General features: G+C 37.1%; 1 protein-coding gene across 8 annotated transcripts in view; it reads left to right on the top strand.

The window, feature by feature from the left end:
* Relch (RAB11 binding and LisH domain, coiled-coil and HEAT repeat containing) overlaps positions 1 to 17,657 on the top strand; it is a 94,210-nt gene that overhangs the window by 13,641 nt on the left and 62,912 nt on the right. For 6 of the 8 annotated variants that reach the window (XM_052736487.1, XM_052736491.1, XM_052736486.1 and 3 more), the window contains exons 2-6: positions 1,805 to 1,894; positions 12,674 to 12,745; positions 12,855 to 12,910; positions 13,006 to 13,119; positions 17,354 to 17,557. In XM_052736487.1, the coding sequence (XP_052592447.1) occupies positions 1,805 to 1,894; positions 12,674 to 12,745; positions 12,855 to 12,910; positions 13,006 to 13,119; positions 17,354 to 17,557 (536 nt within the window). The remainder of the gene's footprint in view (positions 1 to 1,804; positions 1,895 to 12,673; positions 12,746 to 12,854; positions 12,911 to 13,005; positions 13,120 to 17,353; positions 17,558 to 17,657) is intronic. The other 2 variants (XM_052736488.1, XM_052736489.1) reach the window with 1 other exon arrangement.

Here is a 17,657-nt window from a genome sequence, read left to right as displayed (position 1 = left end):
TTTTGGTTTTTTCTTTTCTCTGGTGGCCAAGGTATTTAAATATTTCTTCATTTCTTAGCCATTTGTGTTTTATCTGCCTAGTTCTATACCCCATTTTTAATTGGGTTGTTTTCTTGATGCTCAGGTTTGTGGTGTTGTTGTTTTGATTCTTTATATACAATAGATACTGACCCTCTAAGTCTGATCAGTTTTGACAAATGAATGTATCTGTAGTGAGCCATGCTCCTGTGTTGTGTATGTGGATGGGCTGTTTTTCTCTTGTCAGCTTTTAATATTTTTTATTCCTTTGGTTTTTATTCCTTTGATTATGATATTCCTACATTTCTGTACTCTATCCTCTGGGTGTCCTCTAACTTTTTTGAATCTGTATCTAGATGCTCAACCTCTTGTTTTACCTGTTGTTGCCTCCATTTCTATGTATCTTAGACATTTTGTTATTGTTCCATGGAAACAATTCTGTTACTTTTCATCTTAGTCACCTTTCATTATTCTTCAGGTTGAATGCTTTCTTTTATCCATTTGTCTGTGGGTCTGTGCAAATATGCCCAGAAGGCAAAGGCCACGTGAAGAAATTGGTTCTCTCCTCACTCTCTGGAGCTCAAGGACTGGCCACAAGTCATTAGACTTGGCAACAAATGCTTTACCCACAGAGCCCATCTCACTGCCCCTGTCGTTATTTTTAATTCATTTCTCTGTCATGTTTATTCTGTTATACTCTGCATTGAACTTTTGGTGTGAAGCATTTGCTTTTCAGGTCTACTGATATTTTCTAAAACCTTCATTGTAATTTCTATATTCTGTATTTTTCTGCTAGGATTTCCTATCCTTTTTGTTTTTATTACTTTTCTATTATTCTGTTAAAACATCATGACCAAGACAACTTGTAGAAGGAAGGGTTTATTTTAGGCTTAAGGTTCCAGACAGATAAGTGTCCATCACCGCTGAGGATGGAAAAGTATGGCAGCAGGCAAGCAGACATGGCTGCATGAGTAGCAGAGAGCTCACATCTTGCACAGCAAATAGGAAGCAGAGAGAAACTCCGTGCAACTAGTGTATGGCCTTTGAAACCTCAAAGCCTGTGTCCAATGGCACAGTAGCTCCAGCAAGGTGATACCTCCTAAGCCTCCCTAAACACCAACAATTGAGGACCAAGTATTCAAATACCTAAGACTTCTGGGGGACATCTAATTCAAACCACCACACTTCCATTCACTAAACATAATTTTAACAGCTGTTTTAAAAATCTTTGTGCCCTGATTGTCACATATGGCTTACCTTGGAATTGATCCTATTTGTTCATATTTTCTCTTGGTGCTGGATGACACTTTGCTGTTCTTGTGTATCAAGTCGTTTTGGACTGTATGATGAACAGTATACTTGATAGATTATGAAGACTGGCTTTGGACTGTTTTTTTCCAATGTCTTATGTTTTCAGTCAGCAGTTATCCAGCCCAGACTAAATCTATAAAGTCTTTCAAGTGCAGTTCAAATAACTGTCTTGGGAGAGGTGTTATTGTCTGTTTGGAGTGTTTGGTTGATTGACTGGTTCTGGTTGTACTACTTGTAATATGTTTTATGTATGCTTCATTCATAAGTGGGCCAGATATTTGAGTAGGAAAATATAATTATCTAAAGTAGTTAAATTGGTTTGAGCATTTTTAATCTTTTTGTTTGTTTGGTTGGTTAGTTGAATTTCTAGAACTTACAGTTTTATGAAATGCCAATATTTGTAAGTACTTGAATTATAATCCCTTATTTTACAACTAAGTAAAAAACTGTTCTGTTACTTTTCTCTTTTTTATAGATCGAGCTGGGAGCATTAGTACTCTTGATTCATTAGACTTTGCAAGATATTCTGATGACGGGAACAGGGAAACAGATGAAAGAGTGGCAGGTGAGTAAGACTGGAAAGACAGATTTGGATTCTTTGACTTTACAGAAATAATTAAAATGGCTTGAGGAATTATCTTCCTCCTACCATGTGGGATGTTAATATGCATAGTTATTATAAAAAGTTATGGTACTGATTTCTAATTTAAGTTGGAGATATCCCAGCTTGCTGTTCTGATGGTGTTAGAAGTTTTAGGGTATATAAACCTACAGTTTGCTGGATTTCCTTGTAGCAAGCTAGTTAACAGCTGCTATAAAGCACGCTTATGTTATCAGCTCCATAGTTCAAAAGTAACTATACTGTAGCCTCATTCCCTACTCCAAGCCAAGGTCAGCATTCACATATGTCTATCAGTACAAATTTGCATTTTTCAAAGCTGATTGAAATAGCTCTGTTCACATTGTTAGTTTGAACTTTGCTATGAGTTCCGTGAATGCTCTATAGCTCTCAAAGTTGTTTCCAGAAATTCCTGATTTTCCTGTGAGGCCTGGTACAATAGGCTCTTTTAGGACCCTGCCTATTTTAATAGGATAACATCTTTTCTAATTGCTTAGTTACTTAGACCAGTCTCCTCCCTTCCTATCCTCACCCTCTTCCTCACCAGTCCTTCTGGATAGATATCAAGATATCAATCACCACCGGATCTGTGGAGCTTCTGAGGACCAATTTGTCTTATACTGTATTCTGTCAGTGTCATTGGATTCCAATGAGAATTTCCACAGACTCTACTGTGAAATTTGCCAATGTAGAAGCTGTGGCTCCTTGGTGAGAGTATCTGGTTCTGCTGGGTTATGGCTTCCTGTGATTGAAGTCATTCTACTTAGTGTTATAGGAATTGTTTTCATAAGACTTTGGCCAAGAGTGAGACATCATAGACAGTATTTAAGATCCAATGGAATGTAGGCATTCCTGAAACTGGAGGGCCATAAGGGACCAACAGAGCTGTGAGGGCAGAATGAGTCTAAGCTATACCTATTGTTAAAGCATTTTTCTTGCACATACTGGGACACGTTTGTTAAAGCCTACACAATGCTGACCTATTGTAGTCATTATAATAAAAATAAATAATTCTTGTAAGACACTTGCTTGCTCCACTTTAAACACTGAACACTTACTGTCTCATTGAAGCATCACTACCTACCCTATACCTACATAAGAAACTAAGGCCCTGGGAGAAATTGGACTAAACTTGAGTGGTGGAGCTAGGATTCAAATCCAGATAGCCTAGCAACAGAGCACACAATTAACTCGACCATATGCTACCTCTTGATGTGAAGGATTAGGTTTGACTTAATTAAAAATCCCATTCTAATATATGGTTTCCATTCCTTGCTTAAGACTAGAAACTTGATACTTAAAACTCAGTATATATAAATTGGGGGAGAGTGATTGTTTTTAGTGTTATAGGAATTGTTTTCATAAGACTTTGGCCAAAGCTAAGAGGGCTCATCAGTATAAATAGTAGTAATATCAGTTTAATGAAAAGGTCACTGTAATATGTGACCTATATTTTATAGCTGCTTTGTTGTGAGCATAATTTAGCAACAGTCATGAAAGCATCAAATCAAATCAGGCAAAGCAGTTAGCAGCTATGATCTAGCACTTGGAAAGCTGAGGCAGGAGACTTGCCCCAGGTTTGAGGCTAGCCTAGGTTGCACAATGAAATCTCAACCAAAGAAAAGAATAAGGGAAAAAAACTACAAATCATATCTGTAATATCTAAACTAGCAAATCAAATGGAAGGTTAATTGAATAAACTCAGGATTGATTTATCCTATTGTATCATTAGTAAAGTAGCATTATTATATAATTGCATATTAAATAACTTATGTTACGTAATAAATATTAAATATTTTATATTGTATAGTAAACATGATATTTCAGGGGGAGGTGGTGGTGTTTGAGATAAGTTGGTTCTCATGAATCATAGGCTAGTTTGGAACTCATTATGTACCTGGGTATGACCTCAAGCTTTGACCCTCCTTGCTTCCACCTCCCAAGTGCTAGAATTACAGTTATATGCCACCACTACTTATGTTGCTGTACTAGGAACCAAAACCAGGGTTATACCTCAAGACCCTGTTTAGTTTTTTAAAGAGTCAACATAACAGGTTTTTCATCTGTATAGTTACATGTTAGAAAATAACTATTACCAACAAGTTGGCAACATAATTGTGTTCTTTAATTTCCATTTGAAGTTAGATTCAATTGGGTTGAACCAGATTGAAGAGTTTCTCCTTATTCAAGCGTTTTTTGATTTCTAAGTAGCAGAAAGCATTGTTAAGAAACAAGCTTTGAGCCATTCCATCTGCCTTTGTATCAGAACAGAAGTGAGAAAGTTAGCAATCTCTCCTCCAGATGCTTCCTGATGGAGCAGTGGACCTCATCCTACACACTTTTGCACAACAAAGAGTAGAATGTGGGACTAAAGAGTTGGCTCAGCAATTTAGAACAATGGCTGTGCTTTCAGAGGACCCAGGTTCGGTTCCCAGCATCTACTTTGTGGCTCACATTGGTCTATAACTCCAGTCCCAGCAGCTCCAGCGCCCTCTTTTGGCCTCTACAAGCATCCTTCATGCACATGGTGCACAAACATTCGTACCAGGAAAACAACTATGCACATAAATAATTTTTTAAATATTTTGAATGTGGTTATTCTGATGTTACATTTTTAATCTAAACAGTATATTCTACCTATAACTTTGGAGAGCTAGTGATTTTCTCATTACTGTACTATGCTGGTGGGCTATTAATGTATTTATCTTCCTTAGGAGAACATGTTATTCTAGAAAACAGCTTTCAGTATGTATGGAACAAAATGTATGTGTATATGTGAGACTTTAAGAAGTTAATCACATTCTCCAAAGATTTTGATTCTTTGCTAATCACTTGTAGTAATTTTAAAGTGAATCAAAAGACCAGTGATTCAGGAAAGATGATTGTCCTGTCATCTGTCATTGGATCATATGAAACCCTCAATAATATAGATTACACAGGTCCAGAATTCATTATCCTACCAATGTGGGTCTTTCAAACCCATAGTTAGCTGTTGATATTTGAGGGGTTTTTGTTTGCGTTTATTTATTTGTTTGTTTATTGTGGGGCAGGTCTTGTGTAGCCCAATCCAATCTTGGACTATGTAGCTGAGGCTGGCTTTGAACTTCTGATCTTCCCACCTCTACCTCCCAGGTACTGGCATTTCAGTTGATACATTATACCACCACACGTGGACAGCTGTTGATACTACAGGACAGATATTATATTTGTTTTCTTATCACCCTTCTATTAAGTTAAAAACCTGATTATTTTCTCAGTCCTATAGAGTTTCTTTCATAAAGACACAACCACCTCTTCCCCCTACCCCTCCAGTGATTGGACCTAGGACCTCATTCATGTACTTTCCCATTGAGCCCTATTCCCAGGTTTAGGAATATTCCCTTTTGCTCAGTGTTTATAGAAAATACTTCACTTAATATTATTAACAGTCCTACAAAATAAATAGTGAAATCTTTATTTTATAAATTAGTAAAATGATACTTCACAGATTTGCCAGTAACAGGAACACAGAAGAGTTTTATTTCCAAAGCCACAATGTCTTTTAGAATAAGCTGCACCTCTGAAAAGCTGTATATTTTTATAGATATCAAAATTGAATCTTTCCCAAATAAAATTATTTCAACAGTCACTTTCTTTTCAAACAAGTAGATATTTGAAGCTTTTTAATTATTGGCACTTTTTCAGTGAAGTATACATTTTCACATAAAATTGATGTAAGTACTAACAGATATCAAAGCAAATGAGCTTAATTCTGATTTCATTAATAAATAGCTGAAGTTTTCTTAAAGATAGCAAGATAGATTCATGATATTCAAATTGCTGTTAATTAGCTTAGTTTAGGTATTTTGAACATAGAAATGTGAAGTAGTTTCTGCCCTGTTCTGTTCTGTTGTTAGATTGCTTTGGAATCGACAACTAGGGCTTTAATCACTTTAGAACTATGGCTGGGAGATAGCTCAGCCTATAATGTGCTTGCCTTGCAACTATGAGGAGCTGAGTTTCATCCTCAGTACCCATTACAAAAAAAAAAAAAGTATGCATAGTGGCATGCAGCTGTAGTCACTGTGCTGAGAAGTCGTCCCTGGAGCTCTGTGGCCAGCCCACCTAGCCTACTTGGAGAGTTCCAGGCCAGTGAAACACTCTGTATCAGAGAACAGGATGGATCACACTTGAGAAACAACATGGGAGGCTGTCTTCTACCCTTCACATGCACAACCATGTGCACACAGTTATTCACACATAAGAACCTGCTTCACAAGATCCATCTTTTACCATCAGAGTTGCTGATTTTGTTCTTCTACCTCTGCCTGCTAGAGTATAACTTCTGTGTTTACACACTGATTAAATCTAAAGGGATACAGAGCTGCTTTCTAATTTGCAGGGAAAGATCTCCTGAACGCTGGAAAGAAGAGTCATTGTTGGTTGACTCAGCACATGTTAGTTAAATACTTAACTCTGTATTCCAAGTGTTATGCTGTTCTTAATGCTGCCCAGGAGGCCAGCTCCAAGAACTGCTCTCTATAGGGTTGTATATAGAATGCCTCAGAGTAGGGGGACTTTAGGGAAAAACTTATCTATCTGGAGGCTAGACATTTTCTATCTGAGGGGAAAATAAGGAAACATACACTTTCTGATGGTAACTTTCTCTTTTTGCTTCATCTTAAAAAATCCTCTCTCTGAAAATCTCTGTCTCCACATTGTTATAGTCTCCATACATTTGCCACACAGCCCCATACGTCTTATGCACAGTTATGTCTCTTTTCTGTACAGCTTCATCTTCCTTGTCTCCACACAGTTACAAATCTCCACACAGCCACAGCTATGCATCTCATTTATGTAGCTCTCACCATACAGCACTTTACATAGTTCCTTCACACAGCTCCTCTACATAGCAGCAGCTCCTTCACACAGCTAGCTCACTTGTGTGCTCTCTCTCTCTTACACACACACACACACACACACACACACACACACACACACACACACACACACAAAACTCTGGACAATTATATGTTACATTTTCCCAGTCTGACCCATTCTCATGCCACATGATAAGTCACACAGTTTTTCTCAGGCTCAGGAGGTCACATTGACCAGCCAGTGAGTAATGCTTGGCCATGCACATAACCTAAATGGTTAGGGTTCTCAGACAGAACAGTTGACTGAACCTTGAGCCTGTAACATAAACTGAGGTTGGGAATATGTGCAGAAAGTCAAATACTGTAGGGGGGTATGTCTTAATGATGTCAGCCTGACTTTGGTTTAATAGACACTTGGGAATTTGTCCTTGAGTATTATTCACAGGGGCAACTAGTCTGTTTTGAATTTGTTCTGAAATCTAAAATTAGTTGTCTTTGTGACTGAGAATAATGTTATTGTCCTGTGTCAGTTATGAAAAATATTCTAGTATTATTTCTATTAATCAGAATTATACAGCTTAAACAGAAATCATCTTCCTGACCATCCACAGCTATATGTGTGCCCAAAGATGGAATATTATCTCAAGATAAACACACAAGCAGTGGGAAAAATACCCATAGCAATTCTTAGGGAAGAAATGCAATGGCACATGAGGGAAATTATAGACAGAAGCAACCAGTCATTTACAGTCAGTGTCCCCACAGCTTTGCCAAGTGGGGCTCCCCATCAGAGAATTATTCATCTGGCAGGTCCATCTGTTGAATACTAGTTGTCACCTGCTGTATACTCCATGGCCCTTGGCATGTTCTCTTCTAAAATGACTCAGATCTTGCCTGTGGAGTCACCAGCCCCTATCCCCTGGTTAACAAACACTTAGTAGCGCCCATGGTCTTGTTGTTCCTTGGGTAATGGCCAAGGCAATATCTGTGTCTCATTGCCTCAGTAGCCTCTGTTTTGCTGAGATAAATCTGTGTGAACTAGGTTGGCCTCAACTTTAAGATCTCCCTGCCTCAGCCTCGTGAGTTCTGGGATTGCAAGCATGTACTGCCATACCTGGCCAGGAATTTTTTTTTTTTTTTTGAGACAGGAAGGATCTCAGTAGATAGCCTTGGCTGTCCTGGAACTCACTATATAGACCAAGCTGCTGACTCTGCCTCCCCTGCCTCCCAAAGCATGTGTCACCATGGCTGGTTAGGATTTTTTTTTAAACCTAGTTTCTTTTATTCTGTGTATCTCCCCTAGTTTAAAAAAAAAAAATAAGTGTGTGTGTGTGTGTGTGTGTGTGTGTGTGTGTGTGTGTGTGTGTGTGTTCTTTCCTATTAGCAGAACTATTTTATTTTATTTTCTTATACTGAACCTTATATGAATCTTATAATTTGGTATCATTTAAAATTGGATTGGTATTGCAAAAAAGTTAGATATAGCATTCTGGAAATAGATTTATCTGCAATTTGTTACCATGGAATTAAGGTAGGATCTGAGGCAGTGGTCATTAAATTTTTGTGGATTTAGATTTCCAAAGGTGTATTTCATGACAGTGATAAGTTTCACAAACAAAAGGTAGGGGTGGAGCTCGTGGATAGGTAAGTTTAGAAGGATGAGGTTTTCTGCAGAATGTTTCTGTCTTTGATATTTGAGTATCTTAATATTAGTATATGTACTAATACATAATGTCACAAAAGTTTGACATTTGAGCAGTTACAGAGATGGTTAAGATGAATTGCTGGTTACTAAAGGATTAGAATCAGTATGATTTGGACATTACTTGGTGGGAAGATGAAAACCACATGTAAATGATGAGTAATCTCCAAGCTTTCCTTAGTTGACTTGGAAACCAACTCTGTGGATGGAAGTACCATTAATGGGGAGAGACACTCAGGGCAGACCAGGTATGAGAAGAAAATGAAATTCAGTTAGAACCAAATGCAAACCTTAGGAAACATCCAAGTGGACCTATCTCAGAAATAAGGAAGTAAGATGTATCTGGTGGAACAGTTCCAAGATTGTGATCATCAAAGAAAGCCACAGAAATGCTTGCCCCGAGTGGTTAGGTAACATGAGAATGGGCCATAGGGAGGGTGATGATGAGAGAAACCAACTTTAAGACAAGTGATGGAGGAACCTGAACAGAAAGAACAATGATGGGAAGGCTTTTTCCTTCTTTTAAAGGATTGGGGGAAAGGGCTGCTTTTCCACCCTCTTAGAGGATTATAGAAAGAGAAGTGCCCATAAATTTTACAGTTTGAATTTTGCTCTGATATACTTATCACTAAGTCATATGTATAGTACAATTTGTTTTTTAAGCCCAAAATAGACAGGGAATTCTGTAAACCCAGTAGGGTGGTGATAATACTAGATTTTCATTATTTTTAAAACGGATTTTAGCTGGGGAGTGGTGGCGCACACCTTTAATCCCAGCACTCAGGAGGCAGAGCCAGGCGGATCTCTGTGAGTTCTAGGCCAGCCTGGGCTACAGAGATCCAGGACAGAAACCAAAGCTATACGGAGAAACCCTGTCTCGACAAAACAGAAAGGAAGGAAGGAAGGAAGGAAGGAAGGAAGGAAGGAAGGAAGGAAGGAAGGAAGGAAGGAAGGAAGGAAGGAAGGAAGGGGAAGGGAGGAAGGAAGGAAGGAAGGAAGGAAGGAAGGAAGGAAGGAAGGAAGGAAGGAAGGAAGGAAGGGAAAGAAAACGGATTTTTAGCAGGGTGTGGTGGCACATACCTTTAATCCCAGCACATAGGAGACAGAGGCAGGATGATATCTATGAGTTCAAGGCCAGCCTGGTCTACAAATGAGTTCCAGGACAGCCAGGGCTGCACAGAGAAACCCTGTCTTGAAAACACAGAACAAAACCAAATGGATTTCTGTTCTTAATCTCCTAGAGGCACTCATAGGATGCTAAAGCATTAAGAGTTGAGAAGTGTTATTTCCGGTAATGTTACATCAAGGGAGAAAAGAGATCAGAAAACTCTCACCTGAAAGAAGACAATTGCAAATCTCCTAAGAGAAGGAAAAGTCCTGATTCAGACCTGTGGGTTTGAGCTCTTGAACAATGAAAACGAGAGTGAGAATGGAAAAGATACTTATGTGTTGTGAGAAATAAAATTTAAAAAATATATTTCCAGTCTCTTGTCAACATGAACTAATTTGGAAAACAATACTCATTTAGGACCTGTGGTAATTTAAAGTTGCTTTACTGACTTAAATGTCTCAGTAAAATTGTAGTGCAGTGTTAGTATGCATGCATGTTTGTAGTTATTACATTTAATCTCACTAAGATCACCTTAGTTTAGGTTGGGCAAGTAGAATGAGCAGATTGGTTGTTGGCTCTTACAGCATTTTATATAAACAAACATACCTCATACACTTTTAGGAGGAATTCTAATTTTAAGACCTGCTTACAATTTGTACCTGAGCATGTCTCCTTACAGGATAACTCGGTTTGCACTTCAATCCAGTGTTTCAGGAGACAGATTCATATATGTATAAATGTTGTGTGGCATTAAGAATCTTAGCAGTGGAAAGGAGATTAAAAGAATAATAAGGGTAAAAAATCAAAGATTTTGTATACATGTATGAAATTGCCAGAGAATCAATTTTGAGAAGAAAATCTTGTAAAACTCTCCTAAATCTGTGTTTGCTTGGTTATATTCTACTTTTATAGAGATGTGCTACAGCTTCAAGCATAAAACTCTGTCCTTTAGAACCTGTGTTGTATACTAAGAAACATGCAGCAGAGTGAATTCATTTTGGAAGGCTGTCTTTTCAAAGCATTAGTATCTTCTAATGACATTTGGCAATATGTATGTAGATGTTTGTAAAATATAAATTCTTGCCGTCTGACATGGGTTTTTCTGGCTTTCTGTGCCTAATCATTCTTTTGTTTTGTTCCTGGTCACCAATTTAATTTGAATATTTCCCATTTTGTGTTTTAACCAGTTTCCCCTTTTTTTTTTTCCTTTCCTCCCCCCACTTTTCTATCATTCTGGTGTAGGGCATTTCTGATCTGCAATTGTTCTGTAGTATATTTTGGACAATTTTAAATGCTATTGAAAATATAATATGTATAACGTATACTTTTACCTTATGCATAGTCTAGTTAGGTGCTCTTTTTCAAAATTTCATTGAAATATGAAAAATTTTTAAGTGAACAAATTTCTACCTAAGTATTCTGATGTAAGTAATCTTACTTTAGCATAACTCTTAAGGAGTGTCAAGAAATTGCAGTTTAGGGCAATGTCTTCGCTTTGCTGCACAGAAGTGCTTGCAGATCAGCTTTGCTGACTACCAACAGCACGTAGTGACTCGGGCCCCTCCTAGTGCTTTTGTGGCTGCTGCAGTTAAACTCTGTGCATCAAAATAAATGGCCGTCATAGCTGTGACTCAACTACATCTTAAGTTTTTATTGAACACATGCAAACTGAGTGAATCCTAATTTTTCCATATATTTTTATAGCTTTCTTATATCTGATGCCATTTCATCTTTTTTTCTACCAGTCAATCAGGGCAAAGTTGCATTTCTTAAGATGAAAATTGTCTAGTTTTTATTCAAGACAGTGATTACCATTTGTGACAAAGATCAATTAATTTTCCCAGAGTTTTAATTAACAGAAGTAATCTTTTCCCTCCAATAAAGCTTACTATTTCTTAAGCACAATATCTATAAATTTAAGAAAACTTCACAGTTAAGACACATGCAATTCAATTCAGTCTTGCTCGAGATAAATAGTGTCCAAAGTTTAATAAGAGGTGTTCCTAGCATCCATGTTATCTTATAAACTGTATGATAGCAGGAGAAATGTTTGAATTTTATTAATCCCTCTTAACAGAAAATAATATATTTGAAGACTTAGTAAACCTTTTAAATTCTTCCTAATATTAGTTAGTACCCTTAGATAATTATACACAACTATTTTAGAGGTGATTGGTGTGTATGTGATCATTTGCATTGGGATTAAATCATTTCTATTCTTTGGTGTTAAATGGGAATTGAACTAAAACCTTTAGTCCTTTTTTTGATTTTTCTAGACAGGGTTTCTATGTGTAATAGCCCTGGCTGTCCTGGAACCTGCTTTGTAGATCAGGCTGGCCTTGAACTCACAGAGATCCGCTTGCCTCTGGCTCCTGGGTGCTAAGGCATGCGCCACTACCACCCGGCCCATTCGGCCTTTTTTTATATGTGTCTTTGACTTATCTGCTTGTTTCTAGGAAACACGCTTCCTTGTAGGAAAATGTATAAGTATACAACACTTGTTGCACATTGAAACTGTACCTCTCAACTTAACAAGAGGTCTAGCTATTAATGTTTCTACAGTCACAGCATTCTAAACAGTACATTTCAAAGTAACTTAAAACTCTGGTGGTTTTGTTTTGTTTTGATTTTTATAAGGATATTTGCTTATTTTTCATGTAATTTTTATCTGCCCTCCCCCCAAATTATGTTAACCAAAAACATTTCATTGTATTTTCTTACCAAGATTGACTAAAACAAGAAGTACCGAGATTATTAAATTTGACTACCTAAATAAAAGTAGGCCACAGATTGTATTTTTAATAGCTATATTCCTTGTCAGACAGCTAGAACATACACCCCTACTTCTGCTAAAACTATGGAAAATGATCACCAGTTTGCTTGCAAATCAACTCTGCTGCATGCGTTCACAAGTTTCATAAAGATTGCATGCTTTTTGTTCTCAATACAAATTGTGTTTTTTTTCATACCCATCTTTGCTTTTTATTTTTTTATTTTTGTTTCCCTTTTCTTGGTTGGATGCCTGTGTATGTTTAATCCAAATCCCTGTCCAGTCCTGGAGTTTGAACTACGGAAAGCCAAGGAGACCATTCAGGCCCTCCGAGCCAACCTAACAAAGGCTGCAGGTGGTGTACATAAAACTTTTTGAGCCTTTTCCCACTTTTACAATGTAGAAGTAGCTGGCCTATTTTTATGTGTAAAATAGTAAACCATTATTTTATTTTATCTCACCAGAACATGAAGTTCCTTTACAGGAACGAAAAAATTACAAATCAAGTCCTGAAATTCAGGTGGGTGAATGACACCAGTTATCTGTCTTCCATATAGCCCAAGTGTCAAGGAACAAAGCTCGTATTTTCCCATCTGTCTTTTATTTTGCTTCCAGGAGCCAATCAAACCTCTTGAAAAGAGAGCTCTCAACTTCCTAGTAAATGAGTTTTTGTTGAAGAATAACTACAAGCTTACATCAATAACCTTTTCAGATGAAAATGATGATCAGGTAAAGTTACATTTGGGGTGATGTCTGCTTTTAATTTACTTTGTCTCTTAGCTTGATTTTTTGCAGTTATGCCTACAGTAAGATTCACCTGGGTAGTTTCTAAAAGCATAGCAGGTACTACTCAGTTTAGTATTTCGTTTGCTCACAGACCTTTTCTATTTTGTAAGCTTTCAAAATAAAGACTTGTGTTTCTTTCCAGGTAGCTTTTTCCAGCCTGATAGTTACTTCATGGCCCCTCCATAGTTGTGTGCATTCATAAAGTATGCCTTTTAAAACTGGACATTACTTGGTCCTATAGATCAATGAAGACTTAGAAATTGAGTTTGACTATACAAGTTTCTTGAGTAGCACTGTAATTCAGATGTTCAGTAGCACTATTAGAAAATGTTTTGAATGACAACATATATGATGTATGTGTACATGTGTGTAATTGGTTCTCTGAATAGGATCTTTCAGAAGCAAATGCCAGAGATTTTATTATGAAGGAAGCAGAAGGCTGCTGTTTTTACCTTTGTTTTTTCATTGACTTTGTGGTGCTCAGCAGACTCCCTACCTCTGAAACTGCACCCTTCCCTCAGAGGCAGTTCTTTTAAAGGAAGATTATTCCTTTGCTTCATAACATCTCCTGTGGATATTTTTATAGAAATAGAAGTTCTCTAAAGGACATAGCAGTTTATTTATTTCACCAGTTATCATCACATGTTTGGCAAGACTTAAATGCAATGCAATTCATTGTGTATCACTTAATAGGACACTTTCTGAGAATATTAGCAATCACTAAGTGATTTCACCACAGTGAAATTCAGCATTATAAAATATACTTACATAGTGCTATAATTCTACACTGATGTCATTCACATATGAAGTCTGTCATTGAATTTGATGCAATATGTGGCTTATGGTTATAAATATTTAGTTATCACATGGTAGCTTTACAGAGCTTATACTATGTAAAAGACATTAAATGTTTACCAAACATGATTTCTATGAGTATAATTTAAGTGAATCATGGTTTTTTTAAATCATTGGCTTAACAGCAAATAGTAACTATTTAAAGTGTGAGAAATGTTGGAAAGTGAAAAGGAAGGGGAAAGAAGAATAAACAACAGAGAGGACAGGTCAGAGTATGATGGTCTCTTTAAGTCTAGACTTGTCAGTTCCGACTTTTCAATACAAACAATTGATCCTACTCAGTTAAGAGTCAAACTATCAGAGATATCAGTAGTGCTTCCTCAATAATTGACAAGGAAATAGCTTAGGATGTGGAAGATCCGCATTCCTTCATCAGTTAAGATTTGACATTAATTAAAATGGAAGTGGCAAGGAACTAGTGTAGCCAAAGCAACTTTGATAAAGAACAAAGGGGACTTGAATCGTTGGCCTTCTAGCCTTAAAAGATAAGATAATCAAGATGTATCATGCTGTTATGTAGACAAGTAGACCAAGGAACCTATTCCAGTATAAGCCAGAGGGAGACGTGCACAGGGTCTATTGATTACTCACAAGTGCAAAGTTAATCCCATACAGGGAGGGCAGTCTTTTTACAAATGATAGTAGAAAAACGTGGTGTCCATGCACCTCCTAAGTGGGATTAAAACCACATTCCGTACCATACATGAAATTTGATTCAAAATGTATCATAGATTTTAATATGAACCTGTAAGACTTACACAGGTAAATGTAAGAGGAGTAAATCATTACAATTTTGAGAGATAGATAAGATTTCTTAGATATGCCACCAAAATCATTCTTCAAACGTACTACTGTGATTTTTTTTTTTAAGTCACTTTTTGCTGGTGAGTTTGCTTAGCAGATCGAAGTATCTGCCCCACCTGAGTTTGATCCCCAGAACCCATGTAAAAAGGAAGAAGAGAACCGACTCTTTGACCTCCATACTTGAGCCATGGCATGCATGCCCAGACACACTCATTATGGACACACACATAATAATAATAAAGTATTCTTAAAGCCATTCTTGAGGCTGGAGGGGTAGCTCAGTAGTTAAGAGCTGCTTGTTCTTCCAAAGAACCTACCTCTAAATCCAACTCCCAATACACATGTGGCATACCCTAGCACAGACATGTAAACATAAATAAAAGTAAAAACAATTCTTTTTTTAAACAACTGTTGAGTGAAAAGACAAACCATAGACTGAGTGAAAATATTCAAAAGTCAACAAAGTATTTGTTAGAACTTTCTAAACTCTTTAATAAGAAATAAACAGAATTTTTTAAGACACAAGCAAAAGAATTATATGCATGCTTCACCGAAAAAGATATCTAAATAGAAAAGAGCTTGTGAAAGATACTCAGCTCCTTTTCCTTCAAAGATGCACATTCAGTACATTGAGATGTCACACACTTAGGATGGCCATGACTGAAGACTCAATAGGCTGGGCCTGAGTTAGGCAGATTGCAATAAAGTGATGTGTTTAATATTCATTTATAATTTATATAAGCTAAAATTGATTTTTTTTCTTATAAGCTAGCACCATGGGGCCTTTAAAAATATTTAGCTAATTCTTATAAAAGTCCTAAGAAGTAATGAATATTATACCCATTTTATAGGTAGCCCTTTTTTTTTTAAGTTCTTGGTCTCTGCAGGGAAATGATTCTTTTTTAAAAAATTTTTTTAATTTTATAATTTAATTTTCCATATCAGCCACGGATTCCCCTGTCCTCCCCTCTCCCCCCACCACCTTCCCCCCAACCCACCCCCCCCCATTCCCATCTCCTCCAGGGCAAAGACTCCCCTGGGGATTCAGCTCAACCTGGTAGATTCAATCCAGGCAGGTCCAGTCCACTCCTCCCAGGCTGAGTGAAGTGTCCCTGCATACGCCCCAGGTTCCAAACAGCCAGCTCATGCACTAAAGACAGGTCCCGGTCCCACTGCCTGGGTGCCTCCCAAACAGTTCAAGCTAATCAAGTGTCTCACTTATCCAGAGGACCTGGTCCAGTTGGGGGCTCTATAGGTAGCCCTTTTAACTTAAATGAACTGATGACGATAAGCAGAGAGTAGAAATGTTGAATTTAGGTCTGATTTTCTCCGAACCCCCAATTTCAGTGCCCATATCAACTTCATATTTAATTTTTAGTTACAATTATTCCATTATTTAAGTAAGCCATCAAAGGATTAAAGTGCCATGTTTAGACTATTAACATGAGTATTCTAAGGATTTTCAGAGATTCTCATAAACAAATTATAATAAGGTAACAACTTAGTACAAAAGTCTTTTATTTTAGGGCAAGACAGGATGGTAAGAAAGAATAGGTCTGTGATTTATTACTATATAATTTCATACATCCCATCCAAAAATCTTTGCCATGGAGTACTCAAGATGCTACACCTTTCTGTCGTTTTTATGAAGTTGAATTATTCTGAATTAAAGGGAATGTTTCAAAAACACAACAAATTTACAGGTAGCTATTTGAATTCTTTAAATTGCCAGAAGCATTTTTACTAATTCAAGTTAGATTTAAGCAGCTGAAGCAGATCGGCAGGTTAAGCTGGCTATTAATTCATAAGAGAGTATGTTGATTACATGTAATGTGGGATGAGCTTCCATCAGTCAGTTTACTTGTTACTTGTATGTTGATGACCTAAGCACTTAGACATTTCATGCTCCAGTGCTAGTGCTCACACTCAGGACTTCATGCAAAATACATTTTACCATCTAACACAGTTTAACAGAAAACATAAAATTGTAGGAATAATAATTGTGTAATGAAAGAGTACCTAGAATATACACTTTTATTTTCTTTTATTTTTGAGGCATGATCTCACTGTGTATCCCTGGCCAAACTGGAACTCAGTATACAGGCTGGCCTCAACTCACAGAGATCCATGTGCCTCTGCTTCCTTGGTGCTGGGATTAAAGGTGTACACCATCATGCCCAACACATTTAGACGTTATAATAGAATATTATCTTTGTTTATCCAGAGTAGCAATATTTGACTGAAAACACAAGAAAAAATTATCTTAAAGGTTTTTTTTTTATTACATTTATTTTGTGTGTGTGTGTGTGTGTGTGTGTGTGTGTGTGTGTGTGTGTGTGTGCGCTTGTATATGAGAAGATCAGGGAACAACTTTCTGGAGCTGGTTTTCTACAAACTCCACCATGTGGATGCCAGGAATTAAAATCAAGTCATCAGATTGGATAGCAGGTGCCTTTACCCACTAAGCTGTCACACTAGCTTCTCAAGGTTTTTTTTAATGCTTTTTGTTTTCTATTAGGATTTTGAATTATGGGATGATGTAGGATTAAACATTCCCAAACCCCCAGACTTGTTACAACTTTACCGAGATTTTGGAAATCATCAAGTGACTGGGAAAGATCTTGTGGATGTGGCCAGTGGAGTAGATGAAGATGAATTAGAGGCTCTTACACCAATTTTAAGCAACATCCCTCCAACCCTTGACACTCCCCAGGCTATAGAGGTGAGAAATACCAATTAAATACTCATGTCCACAAAAATTGTTTATGTAAAAATGTTTCTGTGAGATCTTGAGCTTCTGATTTTTTTTCCTGCTTTGATTT

Source organism: Peromyscus californicus, unplaced genomic scaffold, assembly GCF_007827085.1.
Source record: "Peromyscus californicus insignis strain IS unplaced genomic scaffold, ASM782708v3 Scaffold_14__1_contigs__length_90479793_seg_1, whole genome shotgun sequence".
In the NCBI taxonomy this organism is placed as follows: domain Eukaryota; kingdom Metazoa; phylum Chordata; class Mammalia; order Rodentia; family Cricetidae; genus Peromyscus; species Peromyscus californicus.
Note: the sequence above shows the minus strand (reverse complement) of the source record. Positions and strands in the feature narration are given on the sequence as shown.